General features: G+C 41.2%; 1 protein-coding gene across 2 annotated transcripts in view; it reads right to left on the bottom strand.

Moving 5' to 3' along the window:
- The window catches only part of ank3b (ankyrin 3b), a 127,385-nt gene that overhangs the window by 48,595 nt on the left and 51,432 nt on the right, over positions 1-27,358 (bottom strand). The window contains exons 10-25 of one of the 2 annotated variants that reach the window (XM_066662595.1): positions 26,640-26,738; positions 25,236-25,433; positions 24,529-24,627; positions 22,852-22,950; positions 22,202-22,300; positions 21,537-21,734; positions 17,425-17,523; positions 15,450-15,548; positions 10,230-10,427; positions 9,852-9,950; positions 8,518-8,616; positions 8,308-8,406; positions 7,927-8,022; positions 7,274-7,346; positions 7,031-7,090; positions 1,151-1,274 (exon numbers count right to left, since the gene is read on the bottom strand). In XM_066662595.1, coding sequence (XP_066518692.1) covers positions 1,151-1,274; positions 7,031-7,090; positions 7,274-7,346; positions 7,927-8,022; positions 8,308-8,406; positions 8,518-8,616; positions 9,852-9,950; positions 10,230-10,427; positions 15,450-15,548; positions 17,425-17,523; positions 21,537-21,734; positions 22,202-22,300; positions 22,852-22,950; positions 24,529-24,627; positions 25,236-25,433; positions 26,640-26,738 — 1,838 coding nt within the window. The remainder of the gene's footprint in view (positions 1-1,150; positions 1,275-7,030; positions 7,091-7,273; positions 7,347-7,926; positions 8,023-8,307; positions 8,407-8,517; positions 8,617-9,851; positions 9,951-10,229; positions 10,428-15,449; positions 15,549-17,424; positions 17,524-21,536; positions 21,735-22,201; positions 22,301-22,851; positions 22,951-24,528; positions 24,628-25,235; positions 25,434-26,639; positions 26,739-27,358) is intronic. The other variant, XM_066662596.1, reaches the window with a different exon arrangement.

The following is a 27,358-nucleotide window of genomic DNA, read 5'->3' as shown; positions in this document are numbered from 1 at the left end:
TATAAGACATTTCTCAATCTTACAGGGGCTGTCCTGGGCGAGCGTGCAGTTATGGTCAAACCACTGCTCACAGAGAGCAGTCTGAGAGCAAGCAATGCAAGCAGGCGTCTGGCCGATGCTGCTAAAAAGAGAATCGAAAGGAACCGGTGAGCTCCATACAGTCATACACATAGGAAAATGTTTATCAAGCCACTTAGTCAAAAACATTAAACCTCACTACGTCCCTCAGGATTAAAGTTTTACTTTGCCTTTAAGACTGATATAATTAATGTTTGTATTGTGCCTCGTACAAAAAACAGTCTAGGCCTAAACCCCACTGTATAGCTTCAGAGTTAATGGGCGGGGTTTAAGTGCTGTAGGCTCTAGGATGAATAATCGTCGTTGACCAAAGAAAAACATGAAAAAAAAAATCTGTTTTTGTAGATTTTCATTTTTCAACATCAGTTGAACACAGCAGCTGTCCTTCACATTGTGCGAAAATGTCATGATGTATGGACCAATAGAAATGCTTCAAAATTACTTGGAAAACAATCTTCTCACATTGACAGTCAATTGTAAGATAAGAAGGGTTTAAAATTGTACAATTTGACAACATTTCAATTACATAAAAGTGACATTTCCTGTTGGCCTGCATACATGTGATTGGCTGGTGTGTTCAATAAACACATTTGAATGATCAGTCAAAGAAATCCCCTGAAGCTAGCTACATGTAAGTTAAACACAAGCCTCCATGTGACCTTGGCATTGGGCTGGGGCATAGTATCGATCCAAGCTGGGGCAAACACTGGCCAGGCTTCAAATAGGTTAAAAATCAGGGGGGTGGAGGGGCATGCTTAACAGAAAACTGAAAGAATCCTATTCATTCATCTTGTCTGATTCAGAAATGATTCACAGTAAGGAGGTCAATGATCTGGCTTTGTCACTTAAGTCTAAGAATACAATCACAGAATGATCACAGGTGTAGCGTTGCTGATAACACTGCTACCCTCCATACACCAGATTGGGGTTCAAATCCTAACTTGGGCAGGAACAACATTGATGCTATGTATATGAGCTTTGTCAGAGCTCTAGGGTTAGACAGCAAGCCGAACAACATCTCCATCTTCAAACTCACATCAAGCTCATTTGAAAAAAGTGTGCTGGTCATTACCTGGCAGTACGGGCACCGATGCTGAAGCCCACATAGCCCTCCTGAGGCAGTGAGTCGTCCCCCAGTTCGCGCAGATCCTGAGGGCCCAGGTACTTATCCGTGTCCCCCGTCATCGCGTCCTCACCTAATTCACACAATGACAGTTAGTATAGAGCTGTACAGAGACAGTGCTAATGAACATTCAAATCCAACGAATCCACCAAGCACATGTTTACTAGCCACTCCAAAGATCAGATTCACAAGCTCAGTGAGGCCACAAGACAACAAATTGAGTGTTTTTCATAAATAAAGGGTAGTTTGGTGAAACCTCAAATAATTAATGGCAGGTTCTGTCTCATCAGTTATATATAATCAAGAGCAAATCAGAGATCTATTTAAATGGAAATTCCACAACAATTTGATAATGTCTGTGTAATTCAGAAACTGACTAAAAGTCATTGATAGTGATTTGATGTGAAACAGTGTGAGGATTCTCAACAACAGGTTATGATGTCTATAGTGCGGCTAATTTCCGATTTAATTAGTGACCAGTGAATCTACGTATGTTTTCTTGTTTATTTCTGGTGTTTGTTTTGCTCCAGTGTTAACCAAAGGAAGATAGGCTCCCCTTTTGCATCTTGGTTCCTTTAAAGGCTTGTTCTATTTGCTTTGAGGGGCTTTTCCTTGTGATTGTTGCATTTGCGTCATTTACTTGGGCCTAGGACCTTTAAAGCTACTTGTGACACCAGTGTAGTTAGCACTCTATAAATTAAATTCGGAACTGTTCATGTTTTTGAATTTACATTTATTTAAACTTTTTTTATGGAATATCAATGACGGTACAACAGAGGGAAGTCTAAAAATGTATAATAATTATAATAATAATAATAATAATAACAAGTTTAATGAATTTTAACGTAACAATACTGTATTTTTTTCCTGGAACTGTTAGAACATTTGTAACCATTAGTAACTTTCTGTGAGGAGCTTTTAGAGATCTGGGGGGCCTTAAAGTACGTTTACTGCTTTTAAATAGACCCTTAAACTACAGCAACACTGCTGGCCATTTTACATCTTTGAATCAACAGTACTAATGTTAGCTTATAGCTAACGTCAACGTATAGCTAACGTTATACCATTTCACACCACACCACCCTCAATGACCCTGTTTACATCTTAACCATTTACTTAGGCAGAAGTGTTCAAACATCTGTGGAGCTGTTCTTTAAGACAGTATGGCCTCAGAGCAGGAAATTGAAATACTGTTTTTATACAGTATGAGGGAGCAGGCAAATAGGTGACATAGGAAGAGAGAAGAAGTATGAGGTGTGAGTTTGAGAAACACAAACTGTTTTCTCTTTAAGCTCAGAACTAGTGAAACAGACAAAACTAGCAGGATGAAAAGAAAACGGCTACAGTAAGTTCAAACTAGAGAGAGAGAGAGAGAGAGAGAGAGAGAGGCAGACAGAGGGAGAGAAATTGAGGGGGGTTGGACAGCATTCCAGCAATGACAATGCTACCCTGTCCCCCGCTGCTTATTACTACGGCAACCCTTTCCCATCATACCAATACTGTTGTACCATAACTGACACAAACAAACACCAACACACACACACACACACACACACACACACACATTTATATCCCTTGAAACCTTATAATAGAATGCCCCCACGCTCTCATTGCCTGTCATGAAAAAACAAGCAGAAAAACCCCATACATACCATTGACTAGCCCTCTGAATAGCCTTTATTTTCAACCGCAGGCACGACACTGTCAGCAAAACTTTTCTGAGCGGGTGAACGGCTCTCAGAGAGCACAGATCAGCTTTCCCCTCGCTCAAATGCCAATCTATCACGTAGTGTTCACAATCTAAAAAATATTTTAAAAAGGTTGGCTAAATGTCTGCCGAATAGGAATTGGCAGAGTGAAAGACACAGATTTCTAATTCTGTCGTCTTATTATTAGTAGTTCAGTTAATGAAGCATAGTAACTAACTTTTTAAAGTTAAAGCATATAATGTTTCTTTCCAGTGCCACTTAAAATACAGAAATCAAACCCAGTGTTATCTTACACATCTGAGCAGCCATAGACCTCCGTCAGATTGTTCTCCCTCTATGCAGTTTCAACAGGTCTGTATAGTCACTCCATGCCTCCCCAGGTAAAAGAATGCTATCCTGGCCAACGTCACTTCAAATCCATGAGCTCCGGTCAGATAAAAATCCACAGGAATATTCGCATGCACCACTTTACTGCTTCTCCTGCTGCTTTGAGTGCACTCTCTCACACACACACACACACACACATGTATGGGAACACTCCCCCCTAAGCTGCTGACGAAAGCTCCTGACTGCGCGGGATTTCGGCACAGGCTGAGTTCACGCCAGTACTGGGAAAAAGCTCCGGGATACTCCAGAAAAAAAAGGGGGAAAAAAAAGAAAAAAAGAAATTGCTCCCCCAGTTTGGGATTGGACAACAGCCCCCCTGCACCACAGCACAATAGAGAGTGAGTCCAGGGGAGGGGAGATGAGTATGCATGGGGGGGTTTCTATAGCTCTGAGTCTTAGGTGTACTCCGTAATCCGACTCTGAGGAACACAAGTGGAACAAAAGGGCCCCCTTACTGGCATGACACACAGCCGGGTGGGAGGGAAACACAGACAGCCACCTGACCACCGTGGCCCCTTTATTGCAGGCCAAAGACTATATCACAGTCTAAAAGTCCATATTTCAACTTACAGCAGTTCATTCGGGTTCAGAAGCTTTTAAACTGCAGTCATTTTTTGGTTCAGCTATTGATCTCAAGGCATGTTCAACTATTGTTTATTTATCTTTCAAGTCTAATCTTGTGTAGATTTGAAATGAATCTGTCGATCCATATCAGCATCAGTGAGTAATCAAGTTTCAAAACCTACCAAAAATTATATTATTACAATACAACTGTTTCTAGGTTTTCACAAGGTTAACTTAACTGAGACAAATTTGGCACAAAATAAATAAATAAATAAATAATCACTTTTCACTACATGTGCACATTAATTTGAGGATCTGGAGTCTACCAACTTGCAAACTGTGAAACAAGACCACCCGATCCGTTATTTTTGTTGGCCGCCTATGTCAGAAAACATGGGATTTTGCTCTACTTCTTACATCAACTGCATAGACCTGGCGCTGCAACCACGCTGGAGCACAAAGGTTAAACATCGCAAAACAAACACAACGAGGAAAGAGAAATATGAGTCCTGAGTAAAATCGGCTAAAAACAAGAACCGAGAGGGAAAACAGCCAAATCAGGCCGTTTTGGACATGGCTCTTTAGACGGGGAAGAATGTTGCTGTGTCGTTTGATCCTTGTGGTATTTAGATGAACACATATCACGTACGTTTAGTTAAGTCCCAAGGGAACTGTGTGAACTTGTGGAAAAACAGTCTAACGTGTCCCATTTCATGACATGACCAACATATTCAGCAGTAACTGATTATAAAATGCCCAAAGTTTTTGAAATTAAACTTCTGTTAGCATCTAAATATGAAATAATATTAGTTGTGTGATGGTCCCAGCGAAATTATTTCTAAATGTATTTGGTTATATTTCTACATCATTACTCCATTACCAGATCAACCATTAATGGGTCTGGAATCATAAAGACGCCCTCTCAAGTTCACACAAACTCAAGAAGCATCTGCTAAAGGCATTACAAAGCTGAGAAATAGCTGGCAGTTTGACCACTGCAGCATCTGCCAGCTAGCAAATCCTGGACCTCACTCAACTGGACCATGCTTCTCTAAATAGAGCTCTCCCACTGCCCAGTGTTCAAGAGAGAGAGAGAGAATATACAGGCGCAGCTGTTCACATTCATAGTCCAGGTAGCTATGCAGCAATGCAAACTGCAGCAGCTGTGAAACACTTCTCGTCACCTACATCCAATCAGTACAACCATGAAGACAAATCATCAGCCTGGTTCCTGCATTTAGAGAATCTATCTAACGGATCCAAGCTAATGTCCAAAGTCTCAGCCACGTTCCTGTGAGTGGGTTTATTTTGGGCTTGTGCGTACTGTGTAAATAAGAAGCTATCCGAGTAATGTCATGCAGAAGGGTCAGTTAACAGTAACTAGACCCCTCACCACATTCTGAGCACATACACATACACACAAACATGCACATGCTACACGCCTGGCCAAAGTTTCATCTGACGTTTGCTGCAGTAACAGCCTTTCATTTACATTAGACGTTTGAACATTTGCGTTACTGCTTTCAGATTAGTTCTTCTGCCCCACGGCCCATTTCTAGAAGTCTTTAAACATAGCTAGTCCTGGTTTAGTATTAAACATGATGATCTAAGGCTCATGTGCAGCTGCTCTAGATTGTGATACTGCTGTGTTGACATGAAGAATGCCCAAGTTTGAGTCCACATTCATTGTATGTAACAATGAATTCATTCATTATCTGTAAACGCTTATTGAGTTCAAGGTCGCGGTGGGTCCGGAACCTTCCCGGAATAACTGGGCATAAGGCGGGAACACACCCTGGAGGGAGCGCCCGTCCTTTTGCAACACCCACTCACGCATTCTCTCACACACTCACACCTACGGACACTTTTTTGAGTCGCCAATCCACCTACCAACGTGTGTTTTTGGACTGTGGGAGGAAACCGGAGCACCTTCATTTAAATAAATTATTAATATATTAATAGTCTATTAATATGATAAAAAAATCATAACTCACTGTCTCTTTCATAGCCATATATTCAGAAGTGAAATGAAACAATGGCTTGGGTATTTTTTTTCCTTGCATTAGCACACAAATATTTGGAGCCTACCATCCCACACATGTATAATACGTGTATAATAAAGCAAACTAGGATCAATAAAAAATATAATTATTCATTTGTCCCAATTAAGTCCTGATGGTGATAAGTATTACCAATGATCAATCACCTGGACCCCGTTTTATGTGAGAGTGCAAAGACAAGGTTAATGGAGCAAACAAACACAACAAGCACTGAGAAATAAGAGTACTGATTAAATATAGAGAAAATGAGAACTGAGCAAAAATGGCTAAAATCCAGAGCTTCTGCAAATCACTGCTCGCTCCTGGGCTTTCGCGCTGAACTGAGCTGGGGCTCTTTCTAATTTAAAGGAACAGGTGCTGAAACTCATCATTATGAACAGGGCTGTTTTAAACATTGAAAGAATTGTGAGGTGTAGTGTGATGCCTTGTTGTATTTCGACCAAAGCATCCCCTTTAAAGCACCCAATGTCAACTGAATTCTAGTTATTTTAAGTAGTGTCTTTTAAGTAAATTAGGATATTATATTATGTAACCTTTCATGAATTGCTTGATTACTTATGCCTGGGTTTAAGAGTCCCTATGTAAACAGACTTCAAAATCAAGTGCTGCAATATCCTACAAACAAAGCACAAAATGTGAAACTAATTTGGACGAAGCCTGGTTTAAATGAGAGGACCAGTGCTGCTACTTAACTTGAGAGTGGGTCAGAGCCAAGGACAAACAAATGTATAGGCGACTTTGTTCACAGGCCTAGTCCTTGAAAGCCTGGCTTTATTTTACCCTAAGAAAACACTCCGGCCTGTTGAGCTGGTGTTTACAAAGTGGATACGTGAGTCCAATCCCAACTGCTCCAAATAGAGTGTTGAAGCCCAGATTTAACATATGCAGCATATTACAACATTTGCATATTATTCATAATGGGCATGCCTAGCAACTATGACTAAGCCATATTGGGCAGACAGATGCAGAAAAGCACCCCTGACAGCAAGGCATGGGAGAGTGAGTAAAGATTTTGGGTTAGTACTGAGTTGAGTGCAGAAAAAAAAGCACAAAAGCTCAAAGCAACTACATAAGAGCTACAAAGACAAAGAAAATGAACCAAAAAATACCTTCGTCAACATCTGAAATATAGTCGTCATTGAGCATTTCAGGCACATTGGCTCTACGAACTGCATAATTTAAAGATGAATTGTTAGGAGTAATATCCAAATGAGTGGATTAACAAAATGTAAATAACAATAAAGGTATTAAGAATGTAAATCCGTGGTAAATCAATGGTGAATAAATAAATATACTGAGCAAAATACGATGACAGTTTGTCTGCACGGAACAAGCAGATCCAAAGAGCTCACCTTCATCATCAGACATGTCCAGAACTTCGTTCATTGTTTCTGGAACATTAATCTTATGCTTCTCAGTTACAGTCTGAAAAACAGCAATTTAAATAAGAAGTGAAATGGCTGTGTTTATTGCCCTCACGGTTTCTGACTGACTGCTCTGGCACGGAACACTACTAAGGGTTCTAAAACAATTTTCCCCCACAAGTTCACCCTAAACAGACTTAGTTCATATTTACTATTATTGCTTTTCTGAGGATATCTAAATATTAAACATTTATCTACGCCTTATAGCAGGACAGCCATGGTAAACAACCAACGGCATGCAGCCATGTGTAAACTGATTTTGTGATGATGTGATGATTGATTCTGTGTCCCAAAACCTGATTTATTCCACCACTAAGGATGATGGAAAATAAAATATGGAATAACTGCTATGATAATGCCTCATAATAAATCCTACATAAGATATTGACTGATATGGGCCCAGAGTCATAACATCAATAATTAAGAAATGTTCTACATACATATTTCTGGCAGATAAATAGTTTATTAAATATGTTAACTATCTCAGAACACATACATGGGATAAGTCTCAGTTCACTGATTAGAGCTGATTATAGTGTGAATGTGCTGTAAGAGTTTATGACGTGGAGCTGGAGTCTCACCAGTGTGGTCAGGGTCTCCTCTGTCACCACTCTGAGAGTGTCCACCACAGAGATATAACCCAGACGCCTGGCGATGGACAAAGCCGTATTTCCATTCTGCAGTGACGAAAAAAAAACCCAGAATAAAAACATGAAAACATAACAAAAACGGGTCCTGTTAAACAACACGGTAGAGAAGGCAGCTTCACTGAGGATTTCTTTGCAAAAGCAAGTCTCCAGAACAGAATGGAAGCTGTTACAAATGCAAACAGTGGGCTTAGTACAAAACAGAAAATGTTAATTTGATGGGCTTCATACATTTTCTGTGGGGAATGACTTGTGGTGCTCTGTAAAATATCAGCTGAATCTCAAGTTTTCTTTTTAAATGCCACAAATACACACCACGGTGAGCTCATTGGGGTTGGCTCCGTGCTGAAGGAGGAGGTTAATGATGTGTGTGTGGCCTTGCTGTGCAGCCTGGTGCAGAGGCGTGTACCCGTTCTAAACAAAGGAAAAAGAGAGAGAGAGCAGAAAAGACCTTTATTAATCTAACATCCATGCCATAACATGCCATTACACGAGATAGCATAGGATGCTGTCATATCTAGTCACCTTAGTTTTGGCATTGACTTTTGCCTGGTTCTTCAAGAGGAAGTGCACCATCTTCACGTTGCCATAGTGACAGGCGACATGTAGCGGAGTGTATCCCATCTGCAGAGAGAGAGAGAGAAAGAGAGAAACTACATGAGAATGTGCAGTCAGACGACTTCTGTATATATATAAAAAACAATAATAAGGAGAATGTGTGCAAATTTAAGCACATTTGTCTGAACTCTGTATTACAAGCTGGTCTGAAGGGCATACACTAGCAGTCTTAATCTCATTGTGCTGCTCTGGCTGTGTGGAGAGCTCTGTGAGTGTGTGTACGCTGTGGTATGTGGTGGTATTGATTGGTCAATCAGCTGGCAGACTCTATCTCTCTTTTCTGCCCAGAGCTGCACCCAGTGACCTTCAGCAGCTCCTTGTTTATACATGAACAACCTGCAGCGAGGCGTGATAGCCCTGACCAGATCTTCACTGTGTGTAATGCTATTACTGAGCATATGCCCAGATAGCAAATAATATTTGGCCCCAATATGGCCCGTATGTGGCCCACATTTGGCCTGGAATGACAGTGTTGACTCAGGCTGAGCGTGGCTACCTCAGCTTAGCCACACATCCACCCTATATGTTGACATTTGACCGACGTCTGGCCCACACGACTCGTGCCATAACCAAGGTTCACCTCTGGCCTAGATTTGTATTTTTGTGATCTGAATTTTTAAGAATTTTTGTGATCTTTGTTTCTAAAAAAATAAAAAATATATCCTTACTTTTATTATCTTAATTTTTTAATGTGAATTTATTAAATAAAATGCCATAAAAATCATTCAAATCTAAAATAATCAGACAAATATAATTTAAATATTTAAAAAGTCAGATTCAAATAATTATGTCATTGATTTAGTGTTCTCCCTGTGTCCTTGTGGGTTTTCTCCGGGTGCTCCGGTTTCCTCCCACCGTTCAAAAACACAAATTGGTAGGTGGATTGGCGACTAAAAAGTGTGTGAGGGAGTGTGTGTGTCGCACTGTGAAGGACTGCTATGTGTGTTCAAATCCTGGTGCCACATAATCGATAAATCTCTCTCTCTCATATATATCATGTCAGAGAGCCCTGCCGACAAAACGACTCCAAATAAGCCATAAAATAAAATCCTGAACTACATTGTGCGGTGCAAAACTGCCTTATTTTTTCAAAATAAAGCCACTGGTAAAATAAAACCACCGGCATGCTGGTGAAAACATGGTGAACACAGATAAGTGGGGGAGTGGGGAGGGGGGCAACCATATACCAGCATGGTACGATTCAGTCAGGCCAAGTGTGAGTACACCCTCTGTACTGTTACCTTAGTCTCAGGGTCCACTGTTGCACCCTGGTTAACCAGCACTTCTGCCACATTCACTTTGTCCTCCTGCGCAACCAAGTGAAGTGGAGTGAGCCCACTCTGAAACACAGAAATACAGACCATTTAGAGACACAAGGCAGGTGGTTTTTGGCCGATAGCAGAAATAGTTTATTAGGTTATGGTCCTGCAGTATCAGTTAGCACTGAAAATCTTACTATGACATAAAGCTAGCAGTAGGGGAATGGCATGGAAGTCGCATATGTAAGGTTTTCACTCATTTTCTGTGCAGTCATCTCTCAGACATGTACATATTAAATCAAAAATAGACAGAGCCATGAATTGTCATGTCTCTTCTAATCATCTGTGGAATGCACTAACCTTGTTACCAAGGCTGATTGCGGCGTCCCGGGCCATGAGGAGGGTGACCATGTCCACGTTGCCCTCCTGGGAAGCCAGGTGAAGAGGACTGATGCCCTGCCTGGTGACTGCGTTGGTGTCTGCTCCGTACTCCAGCAGTGTGGTGGCAATCTCCATCTGATTCTTTTTGGCAGCGATGTGCAGAGGCGTGTAGCCGTTCTACAACAGAGACAGGAAGAACAACTGTGAGGACAGTGAGAACCAGGACAGAGTTGGAAAAATAGCGGAACTGTCTTTGCAACTTTCTTCTCTGCAGAATTGAACATAAGGCACATCTAGCTGTTTTAGAAGGACAGAAACATCACTTGAATCTCTATGACTCATTGTTAGCGGTCAAACATGTGAGGAGTGAGTCCAGGCAGCAGGGAAATACATATCCTTTACCCTGCATGACACAACCGTGAAAACCACGTGCTGCCAAACCACAAGCACTGCTGCTGACCACAGATTTATGCCATTTCTAAAACAGTAACCCAGCTATGACAGCTTGCACTTCAGAACTCAGCAGAATAAGCCTTGTATTAGGGCAACGTCTTAAAGATGAGGGGGAACAAAGGCATGTTGAGCTAAGAAACAGAGGAGCGATGTAAAAAAGAGTTTCCTTGATGCTAGTGAATGCCAGTGAAAGGCCAGGAGCAGCAGTGATGCCACTGCAGAGAAGGCCGGCCTGGGCCTTCTTCACACTTCAGGTTCAGTAATTTCTCTACATGAGGGGAACAAAGGAGAGATTTGGGTCACCGTCTTTGCTGAGGGCCCCTGGTGGGCACCAATACAGCACAAAAAGCTGGAATGGGCCAACACATGGATGCTCCTTTCATGCTCAAACAAACATAAAAGGAGGGTTGACAGGCTGTTAAATGGAATTTAGAAGAAAAAATCTTTAAAGAACAGATGTAGTTGAATGTATACTGATCACCCATAACACTCCACTGACTGTAATGGTGCATTTTGTAGATTTGCAGACTGTAGTACAGCTGTAGCTCTGCCCTTGGTCTTCAATGATCAGGACCCCCACAGGACCAACCCAGAGTAGGCATTATTTGGGTATAGAGTTGAAAAATTCCAGGAATTTTGAACGTTGGGAAATTAACAATGCAATTTACGGGTAATTAGGGGAAGTAGCGGGAATTAATGGGAATAAAATGGGAATAATTGAAGCAAAAAGTGAGAAACTTACATACAGCCGGTAAAAAATATACTGAAGCATAATCTTGGCTAAAATAATTTCATATGATACCAAAACATTTGAAGAGAAAAGCTGCTCCTCAATCCCAGGCATATGGCACATGGCTATTGAGATCACACCCCCTGCACTGTTCATTCCTCCATCACATGTACAGAATATGTCCAGATTATTTCTAGAAACATGATATTCACCACTACTGAAAGCACACATTTCGACTAAAGCATTACCTAAAGTTTTGATGAGGTTCATATTTTTATTGACAGTATTATCATTGAAACATTTAAGCAACTATTAAATCAAGGCGTAATCTCACAGTTGCTTACTATGGGCTAAATCAGAAAAGTTTAACGTTTAAAGCTAGCAGGCTAGCAAGAGGGTAGCTTACCAAAGCTAGCATAGGCTAGCAAACTATAGCAAACTATTTTTTCCTCAATGTGTTTCTGTAACCAAGAATTTATTAATTATTTATTTATCATTTTGAAGATCATTAGATTTGGTGTTTTTCCAATGTCATTTCTTCATCACAGACATCTACACCACTCGCTGCACCTGCAAAGCACTCAGCATTGTGGGAGATCACACACACCCTTCACACACACTCTTCAACCTACCCTTCAGTTCTTCACGCAAACACTGGTCTGTTGGACTGTAAATGAGTGTACTGTTTACACATATCCTGTTTACATCATGGTTACATCCAGTTACCGTTTACAGCACAAATAGACTTTAAATTGTAGTGTCTCTCTCCCTCACCCCCCCCCCCCCCGGTACTTATGGTTTTGCATTGTCTTGTATTGCATTGTATTGTATTGTACTGTATGGATATTGTTTTGTATTTTCTTAGCCATATATTTTGCACTTTAATGTGTGTGCACTGTTTTATGTTGCACTAGCTTTGCACTAGTTGCACTTTAATGTTGTGCATTGTTTTATGTAGCACCTTGGTCCTGGAGTAACGCTATTTCGTTTCACTGTGTACTGTAAACACTGTATACTGCTGAAATTACTTCTTGAACTTGAACTTGAACTTGAATTTAACAGAAGAATCAGGTGTCATATGACAGGTGTCATAGTTATTATTTGTAATGATATGCCTTCATGTCTACTGTTGACAAAAAGAAAAAAAACAGGCACACTGATGATAGTGTATGACATTGATGATAGTGTATGACTATGATAGTGTATCATTCATTCATTCATTATCTGTAACCGCTTATCCAATTCAGGGTCACGGTGGGTCCAGAGCCTACCTGGAATCATTGGGCGCAAGGCGGGAATACACCCTGGAGGGGGCGCCAGTCCTTCACAGGGCAACACAGACACACTCACTCACACACTCACACCTACGGACACTTTGGAGTCGCCAATCCACCTACCAACGTGTGTTTTTGGACTGTGGGAGGAAATGATAGTGTATATTTCCTTTAAATTATCCCATATTTCCTATTAATTCCAATAAATTCCCAAAATTTCCATGGAAAGTTTACATTTTGGAAGGTTCCTGAGCTAAAGTTCCCATGGAAAATAACCAGTAATTTACTTGAAATGTATCTGAAATTGTCCACCCCTTTGCAACCTTCTTTGGGTAGTAGATATGTTTTTGGTTGGTGGACTATTCTCAGTAAAGCAGGACTTCTGTGTCTGATCATCTCATACCAGCACAACACACACTAACACACCACCATCATATCAGTGTCCTACCTGCTCTCTGGTGGTCCTGTGGGGGTTCTGACCGCTGAAGAACATAATGAAATGGGGCAAACAATGTATACAGAGCAACAGATGTCCATGCATGGTCAGTGAAGCTGAGAGAATGGGCAGTCAGTGTAGAAACAAGGAGGTGGTAGTAAAGTCATGGCTGAAAAGTTAAGATGTGTTTGGACGAGGCTAGTAGCTAAAAAGTAGATAACGGAAGTTTATACTGCACAAAAAAAAAAACAAGAATCACAATTGTGTAAGCTTTACCACCCAGTTTAGTCTCTGGATAAACACTGGAAACTTATTCATATAATAAACCTTGTATATCTATGCTTTGCAGCTACATTAATGCTAAAAAAAAAAGGTAAAAAACACTCCCAGAACTGAACTGTAAGGTACTGGGTACAATCTTCCATTGGTTCTGTGAACTTTGTAGTACCCATGTAAAATAGAATAAGCTCCTGACACAAGCTTAATGTATGTTATATTATAAATGGCGTTTATCTGATATTTTTTTTTACCAAACTACTGCCTTAAAAAAACTATATAATATTTCTGTAATGGGGAACAGAGCCTCTGTCACTGCTGCTATGGGCTCAGCACTGCAGAATATTCGCTGTGTAACTTTTGGTGGAGGGTAGAAAACCACCCCCACCCTCTTTTTCCCCACTGATTTCATTACAGTGCTGTAAAATGAATTACACTAGGGGGAGCCCTAGAAGCAAAAAACTCTAGGCTCTAGGTATTATGTCATGGCTGGCGTTCCAGTCTCATGGCTCTACCATTTGATTAAAAGCAGTCAGTCGTGTGGGAGGAGATGCTTTGGGTTTGCAGTCATCTCAAAAGTTTATCAGGGAATCAGTTACTCAGCCTGCTCTGGGACTTTGTTGGAGAGAGTGAGTGTGTGTTTTTGTGCACTGTGAGAGCTAAATTTAGAAACATGGAAACTGCCCCTACTTTATATATATGAAAGGGGAAAACACGCAGAGAAATAATAACTAAAAAAAAACTATAAGGGTCTCTAATTGGTATTCCATGCTGTTTTCCAAGAGACCATGGTCAGTTATTCTGGGGGACACTGGAGGGTGGATTGGTCATAACAGCAGCAGTGTGAGGCGTAAGGCTTCTAAAACTTATCCACATCACTCCAGCAAACTCTGAATGAGGACATCCACACACACTTCCGAGGTTGAGGTTTGGACTGTAAGGGTTATGATGTAAAAACTAAAGAATGTGGATGGGAAGTCAGTGCGTCTAGGGGTTTGTAGGACCTGGGGCTTTATTTGAAGGGTATCTACTAAAGAAAAATGTAGAACGGATTGTGCATTACCTGAAACCAACTAGGTAACAAAAACAATAAATGTCTCTCTGAGTTAAAGGTGCACTATGTTATAGTATCACTAGATGGTGAAGTAAAACAGCAGCATTTCAGACCATAACAAATGCTTCGTATTCAACCTGCCTTTCCTGTCAGCGACGCTTCGCTCCTCCCATTTGTGATTGTAGCGCAGTTAAAAATTTTTGTCAGTGGCTTGTTTAGCTAAAGAATGTATTTTTTTTTTTCTAAAATATTTGGGCGGGCTCCAGGCAAATGTCTGTGAGGTGTTTGGAGTGGTCCCCCCTTGTCCACGTGGATTCCCTTCAGGTGTTCCAATTTCCTCCCAAGATCCAAAAACACGTTAGGTGGATTGGCGACTCAACATATGTGCCCATAGGTGTGAGTGAATGTGTGAGTGTGTGTTGCCCTGTGAAGGACTGGCGCCCCCTCATGGTGTGTTCCTGCCTTGTGCCCAGTGATTCCAGGTAAGCTCCAGACGCACAGCGACCCTGAACTGAATATGCGCTTACAGACAATGAATGAATGAATGAATATTTGGGTGGTTTCTTTCAGCGGAATGTATTTTACTCTCTTGTCTCTTGGGGAGGGCAATACCAAAAGTTGGGAGGGTCAGTGTTTCCAGAGGACAGTACTAACATGCATCAGCAGCTGGGCCAGCTACGAGTACTCCCCTATAGCTTTACAGAGAAATTTGCTAATTAAAAATTTGGATATAGCACCTTTGAAATTTCCATGGTGACTGCTTGTTATTAACTTTGATCCTCTAAATAATGTCAGGAGCCCTACAAGACTGCCCGTGAGCATGTATTAATTTTAATATTTAGCTTTAACTATTGAAAATATAATAAAAAAAAATTCATATACAAGTAAGCAAGTTTTGCTGCTCGGCTATAAGAATAAATAATGTGTGTGTGTGTGTGTGTGTGTGTGTGTGTGTGTGTGTGAGTGTGTGTAATACCTTGGCAGCAGCATGGGGAGATGCTCCCTGGTCCAGGAGAAGAAGAGCCACTTTCTGGTTATCATAGTGTGCAGCTACATGCAGTGGAGTTAGTCCGCTCTACAAACACCCATACACACAGATATATTAGCATTTGAATAAGAGTGAGACGAATTCGATGTGAAAAAGAACCTGTAGTGATCCATTTGCTCTACTACATTCATTATCTCTGTGCTTTCAAAGCCTCTGTCTGGGAGCACCACAGTTACCCAAGGAATAATTCACAGATTAGTAGAAGAACAGAGAAAATGGCCTTAATTAGCATTTTATTGAGTGTAGACTTTAGCAGTACTATTGTTTTTGCTGGACTAAATCCTGGACTGCAAGCTGCAACAGTGTCTCATTACTGTGTCAAATGGACACATATAATGACCTACATACCTGTGCCCAAAAGGCATCCTAGGTCTGGATTGAAATACATGCCTTATAACACATTCTTAATTTACTCTGATGGATTTAGCAATATAGCAAACCTCGTTTCATCTCAACAGAAAAGCAGGAAACTAATTGAGATGCTTTGGCATAGTTGTATGAGCCTCTGCCAAATGTTGGTTAAAGGGGTAAAAACCTTCCAAGCATTGGGTGTTGCAGCAGTGGAGCTGTGATCCAGAACATCATTACCAGATTCAAATATCTAGTATAAAGCCTTCCCACAAGAGTAGAAGCTTTTAACTGCAACAAAGAGGAACAAGCTCCCTATCACTGCCCTTCATTACAAAAGTAATGTTGTATGAGCTGGTATTCACCAACTTTAAAACCTGTAGGTTTTTGATGTATAACTCTATGCTACCTGTGCTCCTGAAACTGAGAACGTAGAAAGCAGTAATTTACTGCTCTGCACTTAACAATATGAGTGCTATACTTATACTCCCAGAGCCAAATTTAAGAGCAACACTGAGATTAAAGGTGGGGAGCAACTAGTTACATACATTCACTTCCATAAAATATTAAAGGAACGTGTTAGAATAGCTATAAGTACAGGAGTGGAAGTGTGCACTACTCTGTTCTTCTCTTCATTGGTCATTTTGGTATTATACTTTGGTCTTACAAATTAATAACCAAAAATGTGTAAATACTAAAAATGAGTTGAAACATAATGCTTTAATTATTAAAAAACAAATCCAAATACTTCAAGTCAATGTTGACGATTCTGGTGAAGTTCTGTTCTCTCTGGTTTGTTTGTGTTCAGAAGCTCTGCGTCTTTTCAGGTGGATTGGTATAGTTGAGAAAAAAAACAACTGCTGTTTGTACGTGGCTGAGGTTGAACTTTTCTGTAAGTTTTCTTTCACTGTTTTAATTACCACAGAAACTCGTTAACTCGAGTTGTTTAGTTTTGTAATTCATTCTGTCTGTGTTTACTTTCATGCAGTTAGTGGCCTCCACCTTAAGAAACCGCAGAAATAAGTCAATATTACCCACTTATAGAGCAGGAATAGAGCAATATCCTCATCTCGGTCTCTCCATTGTCTAAGCCATGAGCAGAGAGAGAGTAAACCTAGCATATCAAATATATGTGTTTTTAGCCATTTACTGACTCTGGGGCTTCGTAAACACACTGGAACAGACTGGAGATCTAGGAAATATCAGAATTTTATAAAATGTTGCATTTAAGTACATGTATCTGGGTAAATGTAACTACTTATGACCCCCTTCTGCACGTCGTACATTGTGGAGGCTGTTAGCACTATGTTTAAGCTGGTAAGCTAGCAACAAGAAGATAGCTTTTGCAAATCTCAGGGCTAGGCATGTCTTTCTGGTGGTGCCCTTTGACACTGTAATCCCATGTACAACTGCAAACTAGTGAGACCCTGTACTGCCCCCAGACTGAGTTAGTCAGAAAAATTACAGATTTCCTTTGTGAGATCAAAAAGATAAAAACTAACAGCACTACAGCTTTGTTGGCACTGTAGATCAGATGCCAAGTGGGCAGCTTTACCTTTCCAGATGCATCTGGAGGGGCTCTTTTCTGCAGCAGGAGGTTGGCTACTTCAATCTTGCCATATTTAGCTGCCACATGAAGTGGAGTAAATCCCTTCTGGAATACAAAGTGTACAAAAGTGTAAGCATATACATGTATAAACATATACAGCAAAAAAAGGTAATAAACCATCACAAGGGTTGATTTCTTACATCTCTATATTGTCTTATACTGACTCCAGTCAGTCAGTAAGTCAGTGTCTATTTATTTACACTTTTTGAGGTTATGTCCACACTGTGCCTTGGATGTTGTTTTAATAATGGTATATTTTTTAGTTTCAAAAGAAAATAATATCTGTTTAAAAAAAATTAAAAATCCTGCCCTCCTAAAGTTTTATTTTGCAGCTTTTGCAGTGCTAAGCCCAGAGTAGCAGCAACAAAGGCTCTATTCTCTTTATTACAGGTCAGTGAAGCATCACAATGATTTTGAGGCTGTAATTTTAAGGTAAAAATATTACATAGTGTTCCTTTAAGCACTATGGGTAATGCATTTCTTTATGAAAAAGGGGGAAACTAATTTGAAACCAGACTGATCCATGGCTTTAATTAGAGCAGATATCACCTCACACTCTGCTTGCTCTTAGTAAGTCTACGTTGGACGAATAATTTATAATGGGCAATACTCCAAATCCCTATATGAAATGAATTAATCATTTTGATTTGAGCCAGACTGTTCAGCTCTAAAATATCACGCTGTATTCCATCAACCAACTCAAACTGCATACAAACGTAACCCCATTTGTGTAAATATCTTTGGAGAGTGCATGGGGTAGAGATATTGCAACAAATGAGCAATATTAACAGAACAACAAACGTGATAGTGAGTAGTGAGAAACACCCTCAATCATGTTGCACAATTTCCCTCCTCGTTGAGTAATGCAAACTCAAGGCCGTTTGGGTCTACTGCCAAAGGTGAAACAGTGGTGTAACAGATCTACATTGACCAAGAGTGAGAGTATGAAAATGTAGACAGCTCTAACACCGCTTTCGCACCTACACTGTTTAAGACTTTCCACTGACAGAAGGCAAACACAGACTAAGGCAAACATGCTAATGCTAGAAGAAATGTCAAGAAAAAGCTGACAAGGCTTTGACAAGGCAAACAAATCTGTGTGGAGAAGGAAGAACATTTATTCTCTTTCAATGTGAATGAACAGAGGAGATTTTAGAAGAGTTTGGAGGAGGAGAACATTCTAGAACAGTGTGAATCAGATAAGCTTCTACAGGGTCCATAATACTGTGTTCTCTGTAATTTCCAATTTTCCCCAGATGCAGTTGATCAGCCAAGGCATGTCTGGTGCTCAAATTTGGCCTCTTTAGCTTAGCACTGGAGCTACAAAGCTAACATTACTTCTACTAGTTATACAACAGTCACTGAAATGTACCCCAAACTTCTCAATCCACTCAAAACGCATCCAGGTCATTATTAAGGTTGTTAGGTCTAAGAATCAGTTTGGTACAATGTGGAAAAAAATGGAGATTTGAGTGCAGTTAATGAATTAGCTTCACTGTGTGACATCAAGTGCTAGCATGCCAAGCCTCATTTTACATGAAGCATGGCATTGTAACATGCTTTAAATGTCTGAATCTATATGTAAATCAAACTGTATATAATTAATCCCATAATTCAATTTTATATCAGCAATAAAAAGTCACTAGTAGGAAATAATTGTACTCTCAGTAGCTGTTATATTTTTTCTAATATGGATTGTTTCTGTTAGAGATGGTGAGTGGTGTAGCATGAGGTCATGGCTCTAGCAAACACCATCAGTCAATATGTTCCTCTCTCAGCACATTCCCATGCCATCAGACTTGGCAGCTTTTCAGCCTAGGTATGTCGAGGTATATTTGTTACAGCCACTGTTTTTTTAATACATGGCTATGGCAACATTCACAGCTGAGATTACAATGATGTCTGAATATGGCTGAATCTGTAGAATGCTCTATTGCAGTTTCGGTGTCCTAGGTGTGTGATAGCTGTGGCTTAGCCAGTCCAAGGGAGGACACAGACAACTGTCCGGCAGATGTTTAAAGCTGTGTGATGGAGTGTGTTGGTGCGTCATCAACCAGCTTTGATGCGGGTCACCTTCACACATTCAAACACACTCACTAAGGCAGTCGAACAAAAACCCCGGACCAATGAAATGCGTCATTGTCATGAATGTTTAAAGAATCACATAGAAAACTGAAGCTTTTGACAATTTGCGAACATTATGGTTATTAAGGAAACATGCAATGTCTTTTTCACCAGTAGGAAATGCTAGGGACATGCTATTATTTTGGTCACATTTCTTATCTACTAATTCAAACACGAAAAGACAGAAACATTTTATGAGTACAGCACCCATCTAAAAGCTATCACACCCTTGATGAAAAATTCAGTGTCATGCTTTCAGAGAAACTCTGGCTTCAGTTCAGAGCTATAGCACACATTTTACAGATAAACAAGGATCTCAATTTCATTTCATCTCTACTCTTTCATTAATTCATTAATTCATTCATTTTAGTGTAACTGCTATGTCCAGTTCAGGGTTGCGGTGGGTCCGGAGACTACCCGAAATCACTAGGGGTAGCAAGACAAGAATAAACTCTGGGCTCTAGTTCATCAAATATTTAACATATTACAGCAGTTTCTTAAACTGGAAATACAGTATATGCAAAGCACATGGTCAGGTTTTGCTTTGCCACTATTCAGAGAGGCTACTGACCTTTCGTTTTCTTGGAAAATGACAGGTGAGGCTTAAATGTCTGACATCAAAAATGCTGTATCTAACTGGCTGCCACTGGGTGGCACTGCTCTGTTGGTGAAGCTTTAGTGCTTAGGGCATAGTTGGACTAAGCTAGCCTTGGCTTCTTATTTAACAAACTGAAAAAATAATAGCTTTGATTTAAGGTTCTTGTGTACATCCGCCTCAGTTAATACAAAATGCTGAGCTACAATAACAGTTTAATCATGATGGATCACCACCTGTATGGATCACCACCCTGTACATAAATGGTCAGGACCCCCAGCAGGATGAACACAGAACAGGTATGATTTAGGTGGTTAATCATCCTCAGTGCAGCAGTGACATTGATGTGTTAGTGTGTGTTGTGCTGATACAAGTGGATCAGACACAGCAGTGCTGCTAGAGTTTTTAAAGCCTTCAGTGTCACTGCTGGACTGAGAATAGTCCACCAACCAAAAATATCTAGCCAACAGAATCCTGTGGGTAGCGCCTTTTGTCCACTGATACAGGTTTAGTAGATGACCAAAACAAACTGTGCAGCGCCAGATGAACTACTGCCTTTGAATTTACATCTAAAAAGTCGACTAATGAGGTAGGTGTGTCTAACAAAGTGGACAGTGCGTGGACACAGTGTCTGATCCACATACCTGCACAACACACACTAACACCCCACCACCACTACCACATTGAATACGTTATTTTTTACTTTTAAAAGAATATATTTAACAGTATTTTACACTGTTTTCTGGGAGGGTGACACAGACAACAAAGAAACTTTATCATTCAGGAGCTTAAGGAACTTAAAAACATTTTAAAGAAGGGCTTCTGCTGATTGAGACTTCTCACCCAATTGTGCTGAAAAGACAGGAAAATATACTCAGGCAATGTGTGTGTGTTTCTCCCACACAGCACAGCTGACTCTGGCCAGTGTTGGTGCTGAAGAGTGCCAGCCATCTCCAGAGATACCAAAGTGGCACACAAGCCTGACCTGGAACAGCCCACGCCTAAAATGTAGCTCACATCGCACAGTACACACACACTTACAATACAACAAACACTTACAGACATATCTCCATAGCTGTATAAGTAACATGTAGATAGATATGCAGATACACACATACATAGACATGAGAGCCGACTAGATAAATCATCTACAAAGGACACATAGTTTCAGTTTTGTCACTGTTGTGTCACTGCCTTTGCCAGGCCACAATTTAATTAGCATTTTCTCAAAAATGGATACACTGTGTGTTCTCTCTATTGGAAGTTTTTGTTTTCACTTAACCATAGCCACCTGAACTTTACATATTACTGGATATGTGTGTGTCTGTGAGCGACTGACCTTGGTGGTGATGCCCAATGAAGCTCCCTGGTCGAGAAGGATGGACGCCACGTCTTTGTGTCCCTCTCGTGCTGCCAGGTGCAGGGGTGTGTATCCTGAAGTCGTGGTGGAGTCGGGAGAGGCCCCATGCTGCAGCAGCTGCTGAACAATATCGGGCTTCCCCAGACGACTGGAGATATGCAGAGGGGTCTGGTCATCCTACACACACACACGCACACACACAGATACGCAGTGTTATTGTTTTAGGTTTATTTTACAAAATGTTTTTAAGTACACACAGTAAACCCATGCAATATTGAAATTCATATCGCATTGGCTCTTTTATTTTCCTATTTTCTTTTTGACATACATGAATATGGGCTATACAGGCAATACACTGGGATTTCTGTGTTTTTCTAAAAGGATTATGGCCACCTATGTGTACAGTAAGTATATGTAAATCCCTAAAACCTACATTCTTGGAGGAGAACGCCTAAATGCTTCACTCTAATGCATATGTTAACAGATAACCATCCATCCCACCCAGAAAGACCAACTGAGCTCTCTGGGGTACTCAAAATGGCAGTGTCCTAACCTCAGTGCTAAAAGTCCACTTTGTTTCAGCTCCCTACAGAGACACCGTACAGTTTACGTAGACAAACATAACTATGTAAACGCCTTCTTACCTTGGATTTGGCGTCAACGTGTGCTCCGTTCTGGACCAGGTATTTGACCACTTCTGACTGTCCAGCCCTGGCAGCCATGTGGAGGGCTGTCTCTCCCCTCTGAAAAACACACACACACACGCACACACACACAGCTCAGCACATTAGCCTGTGGGAGAAGATTCCAGTGCACTGCCACACTAAGCCCTTGTCTGTATGAGTGTGTATTAACTAAAGCCAGCCCCTTTTCCCTCCCATCCTGTCCTTTCTTCTCTTTATTACTGCAACGATTAGTTGCACCCCACACACAGCCCAAAGCACGTTTCTACGGAAACCATGGCCTAGCATGGGGTGCGGAGGGGACAGTTGTGTATGATTACAGTCTGACTGCTGGCCTAGAACTGTAATTACAAGAGCGTTAACAGGCCAGACCTGCACTCACACCCTTGTTTAAGCAAAAAGAGCAACTGTTATTACCCTATAAGGTCTTACCGCGCCAGGTCAGCGAGGAATATCACAGGACAAAGGACAGGATTCAGATAAGGAAACATTCTGTTGTCTGTTGTTTTTGCTTTTAACATTATCAAGCTCTTTTTGATTAGCATGCCAACAGTGCCTTATAAAACCCAATGACCACAGACTGAGGTTGGGGGGCACAGTCCAGTACTCACAATGTTGGTTGTGTTTGGCGATGCTCCGTGATTCATCAACTGGGTCACAATGTTTTCGTGTCCCATGAAGGCAGCCACATGAATTGGTGTGAGACCCGACTGTAAGTGAGAGAGAGAGAGAGAGAGAGAGACAGAGAGAGAGAGAGAGAGAGTTAGCGTTTGAAGTACTCTGAAGTAAAGGCCTGAATAAGCATTACCTCACTGCATGCTGCATGCTGCTGGTTTGTTTCAGCTTTACACTAACAAGCTCTCGTAGTGTCAAGAGAATGAAATCAGTGATGGGTTTACAAAAAAGTACATCAAATTTAGAAACCCCCCATCGCAAGTCAAAATGACCATTATTCATTCTGAAAATCTCAAGTTTAGTCTGAGAAATTGGTTGCATTTTTGAAGGTGGCTATTTTGAAGCCACCTGAGGTCTGTCCTTTAGTACATTAGGTCTTGTTAAGGTGGCCAAATGTCCGGCTTAAAGGTGGACAGTCCGAACAGTCCGCCTACCCGGAATCACTGGGCGCAAGGCAGGAACACACAGTGGAGAGGGCACCAGTCCTTCGCAGGACGACACACACTCACACCTACTTTTGAGTTGCCCATCCACCTACCAACGTGTGTTTTTAGACTGTGGGAGGAAACCGGAGCACCCAGAGGAAACCCACACAGGGAGAACACACCACACTCCTCACAGACAGTCACCCAGAGGAAACCCACACAGACACAGGGAGAACACACCACACTCCTCACAGACAGTCACCCGGAGGAAACCCACACAGACACAGGGAGAACACACCACACTCCTCACAGACAGTCACCCAGAGGAAACCCACACAGACACAGGGAGAACACACCACACTCCTCACAGACAGTCACCCGGAGGAAACCCACACAGACACAGGGAGAACACACCACACTCCTCACAGACAGTCACCCAGAGGAAACCCACACAGACACAGGGAGAACACACCACACTCCTCACAGACAGTCACCCGGAGGAAACCCACACAGACACAGGGAGAACACACCACGCTCCTCACAGACAGTCACCCGGAGGAAACCCACACAGACACAGGGAGAACACATCACACTCCTCACAGACAGTCACCCAGAGCACCACTGTGCTGCCTTTGTATTGTATATGTATTATTGTATTAATTATATTTAACTACTAGCTACGGCAGAATGAAGAAATGAGAGGAATGGTCTTGAGGAAGACAGTGTCAGGGCAGACCTGCCGATGCCCCTTACCCTTACAGAAGGGTGTTGCTGGGATAGTGTCCTCTGTTTCTGGGCGTGATGTTCTCCTATTTGAGATTATGGAAATGGCCAGCTTTGTGTATTTTGTTGTGTATAATTTTACCTAGTTTCGGACATTCCTGAGAGTTGATTTTTGACCTTCCTCTTTCTTATATATGAGAATTATGTTATATCTAAGCTCCCCAGAAATATCTCCTGTGAAGTGAATATGGAAAAGAAATAACTGAAGAGGGTTCTCTGACATTTGCACAGTACTCTATGCCATGTGTTCAATCTTTTTACATCTTGGAGTATGTCTACAGCAGCCTAGGAAATTTTCCTAACTGTCTGAGTAAGAAATAAACAATGCAAACCATAGACAGACCACACACACAGATCTCTAGGTCTCTCTCTCTCTCTCTCTCTCTCTCTCTCTCTCTCTCTCACCTCCGTGACCGCTTGTATGGACGCTCCATGCTTCAGTAGTAACTCCATCACTTTGATCCTGTTCTTCTTGCAGGCGATGTGGAGGGGTGTGAAACCATTCTAAAACAGAAAGAGCGATAGTCAGAACTCTTGCTCTCTCCAGCAGTGTGCTGTATGGAAAACGCTGTGGTTTCCTCTTTTTTCCCAACCCTCAAAAGCACCAGAGAAACATGTGCTCAGGCTGAGGGACGAATACTGGGCCTCTGCTGCTACAGAGGTTTGGCAAACTCTTATTTCTACAGTTTCCTTTCAGTTTCTTCCCTTTTTTTCCTTCTACAATAAATTTCAACGACACACCCATTCTGTTTCAATTACTTAAGAGCATAACAGCATGCTCACAGCCCTTAGCCAAGTGTGTGTGTGTGTGTGTGCGCGTACATGCGCATGTTTTACTGATCTCCATGGTGCTGTTCAGAAACAAAGCATGCTCAGTGTAATAAGTGTGTGTCCCTCCCACTGCACACTGCTACATTTTATAGATATACGTAAAAAAAAGTGCAATGCATTCACTGGTGAATGCAGTAGAATGAAAAAGTAGGGCCCAATAGGGTCTCTACCTTCTTCCAAACTCATTTAAAGCCAAATCTAACCAATTTACACTTAGGTGACCCCATTGGACCCTCAGTATGCTGCTACTGATGTCATTTATCTGTTTCCAGACCACTCACCAGTGCTTTGGCATTGGGGTTGGCCCTTTTGTCCACAATGACCTTGGCCACTTTGTAGTGTCCGCAGTGGGCAGCCACATGCAGTGCGGTCAAGTAATCGTTGGTGACGTCATCCACAGGCACATCATGATGGAGCAGGAGCTGGACGCAGTTCAGGTGATCTCCTTGCGTGGCCATGTGCAGCGGCGACAGACCATTCTGAACACATACAGATCAGTTTGTTATTAAAACTAATCTGGACATGTGGTTAGGCAAAAGTGTCTAAGCATTATCCATCCAATATATATATATATATTTATTGCTGGTTGATATGAGCACAAATCAATATCACGATTAATTGTACATTTTACCATGATTACGATTAATGAACGATTATTTTGTTTTTGTATTTTTGACTTTCATAATTCACTGACGAGGCTTGTGCTGTAAATATGCTCCAGTGTTAAAGCTGGGATATTTTTCCTAATGTCACTGGGAGCTTGTTCCTCTGTTTATATTTGGTGTGTGATTGTGCTTTGGTCGCTGAAGTTTTTTCTCAGCATTTACATTTGACTTCTTTTTGTTCTGTGTCATACACAACACGTCCACACCACAGAGGCAGTGTTTTTCTTTGGTATGAGCTGCTTGAGTCGCTCGGTCGACCTCTGTGTTTAGGTTGCTTCCATGTGACGGATAGGGGCAGAATCACATGACCACGGCTTGGCAGTGTGGTTTTAAAGGGACAGTACATGAACACACAGTATAATAAATTGCTTAATAGTTATATGCATAAAACATGTGGATGGGAACCTAGCTAATGTCAGAACAAGCCGAGACAAACATCATTATAAATGTATGATCAGAAATGTCACTGATGTGAACCATTGCTTTAAAAAAGTATCAAAATATATTAAAGTGTTAATGGCGCCCCCTGCCAGACTTTTCAGCCTGCTAAATGTGAGTGAGCGAACTACAGTTCAGTTTAACCAGATTCCTTACATCTAATCAAGTGTGTCTCTGAAGGTAGTGTAATTGACTATAAAACTATTCACCAATCATCAATGACTGATACAGATTGAATGGATCTTTTATTTAGACCTTGGTAAACAAACATGAACTACTTGTGGTTGGAGTGAAATCCTGTGTTTGCTAATCCTTACTAAGGTCTTCATTAAGGAATTATCTTCCACAAGCTTTGGCCTGTATTAGAAACTGAGGAAAGCTGTGCTGCTGCACTGTGACATGCAACATTTGTCACACTACAGAAACTATGTCAAGCCTACTGTGACTAGGCACCTTTTTTTGTTATTCCAGGAAAGCTAACAAGTGAAGCAATGGAAAATTAAATGAACTGATGAACTACACAGTGTATTCATCACCATTAAGGCCCGCATCTGTGTGTGGTTATGGCTAAAGTGACATTACTTTGGTTTTGGAGAGAAGTGGAGCTCCGCGGTCCAGCAGCATCTCCACAACTTGTTCATGGCCACTTCTGGCTGCACAATGCAGGGGCGTTAGGCCGTCCTAGAGCAGGTTGTAGAAAACAAAACATAGATATTTTGATACAATTTCTGTTAAAAATCAGTTAGTCATATCGCATCTTACAAAGCCAATATGTCGAGAAACAAATAACCCCCACTCCTCACACACTAAACCCAGAATCCACCTCCACACAGCAGCATCACACAATTTCTGTGCCAAGCTCAACAAAAAGATCCCAGTCCATGAGCAATGTCCTTTAAAATGCATTGGAAAAATAGATACATATAACAGCTGTGGGTAATTTCTATGCACTAATGTCAAGCACATGCAGCCCTGAAGCTATGAGATTGTTGCCATTCATCAGAGTCAAATAGAGTGTGTCATACGATTACTACAACGAGCAAGTGCTGTGGAGGCAGGTATGTTTCTAATGAAGATATCTAGGCATGAAACGAATGACTGTTTAAGAAAGTAAAGTCTGTTCTAGGCTGGCAATGATCTTGCAATTTTCGTTGATGATTATTCACCATATAACTAATGCCTAATAACAAAAAACAGATTTTTCTTTTTGTTTATTGGATGTATCCATTAGAAAGTCTAAAGTGGACAGATTAGCAGAACACCAATATCATTTCTTGCTTAGTTCCAAAATTACTAGCTCA

The sequence above is a fragment of the Hoplias malabaricus genome, chromosome 3 (genome assembly GCF_029633855.1).
Source record: "Hoplias malabaricus isolate fHopMal1 chromosome 3, fHopMal1.hap1, whole genome shotgun sequence".
Lineage (NCBI taxonomy): Eukaryota > Metazoa > Chordata > Actinopteri > Characiformes > Erythrinidae > Hoplias > Hoplias malabaricus.
This window is presented reverse-complemented; position numbering and strand designations above follow the sequence as displayed.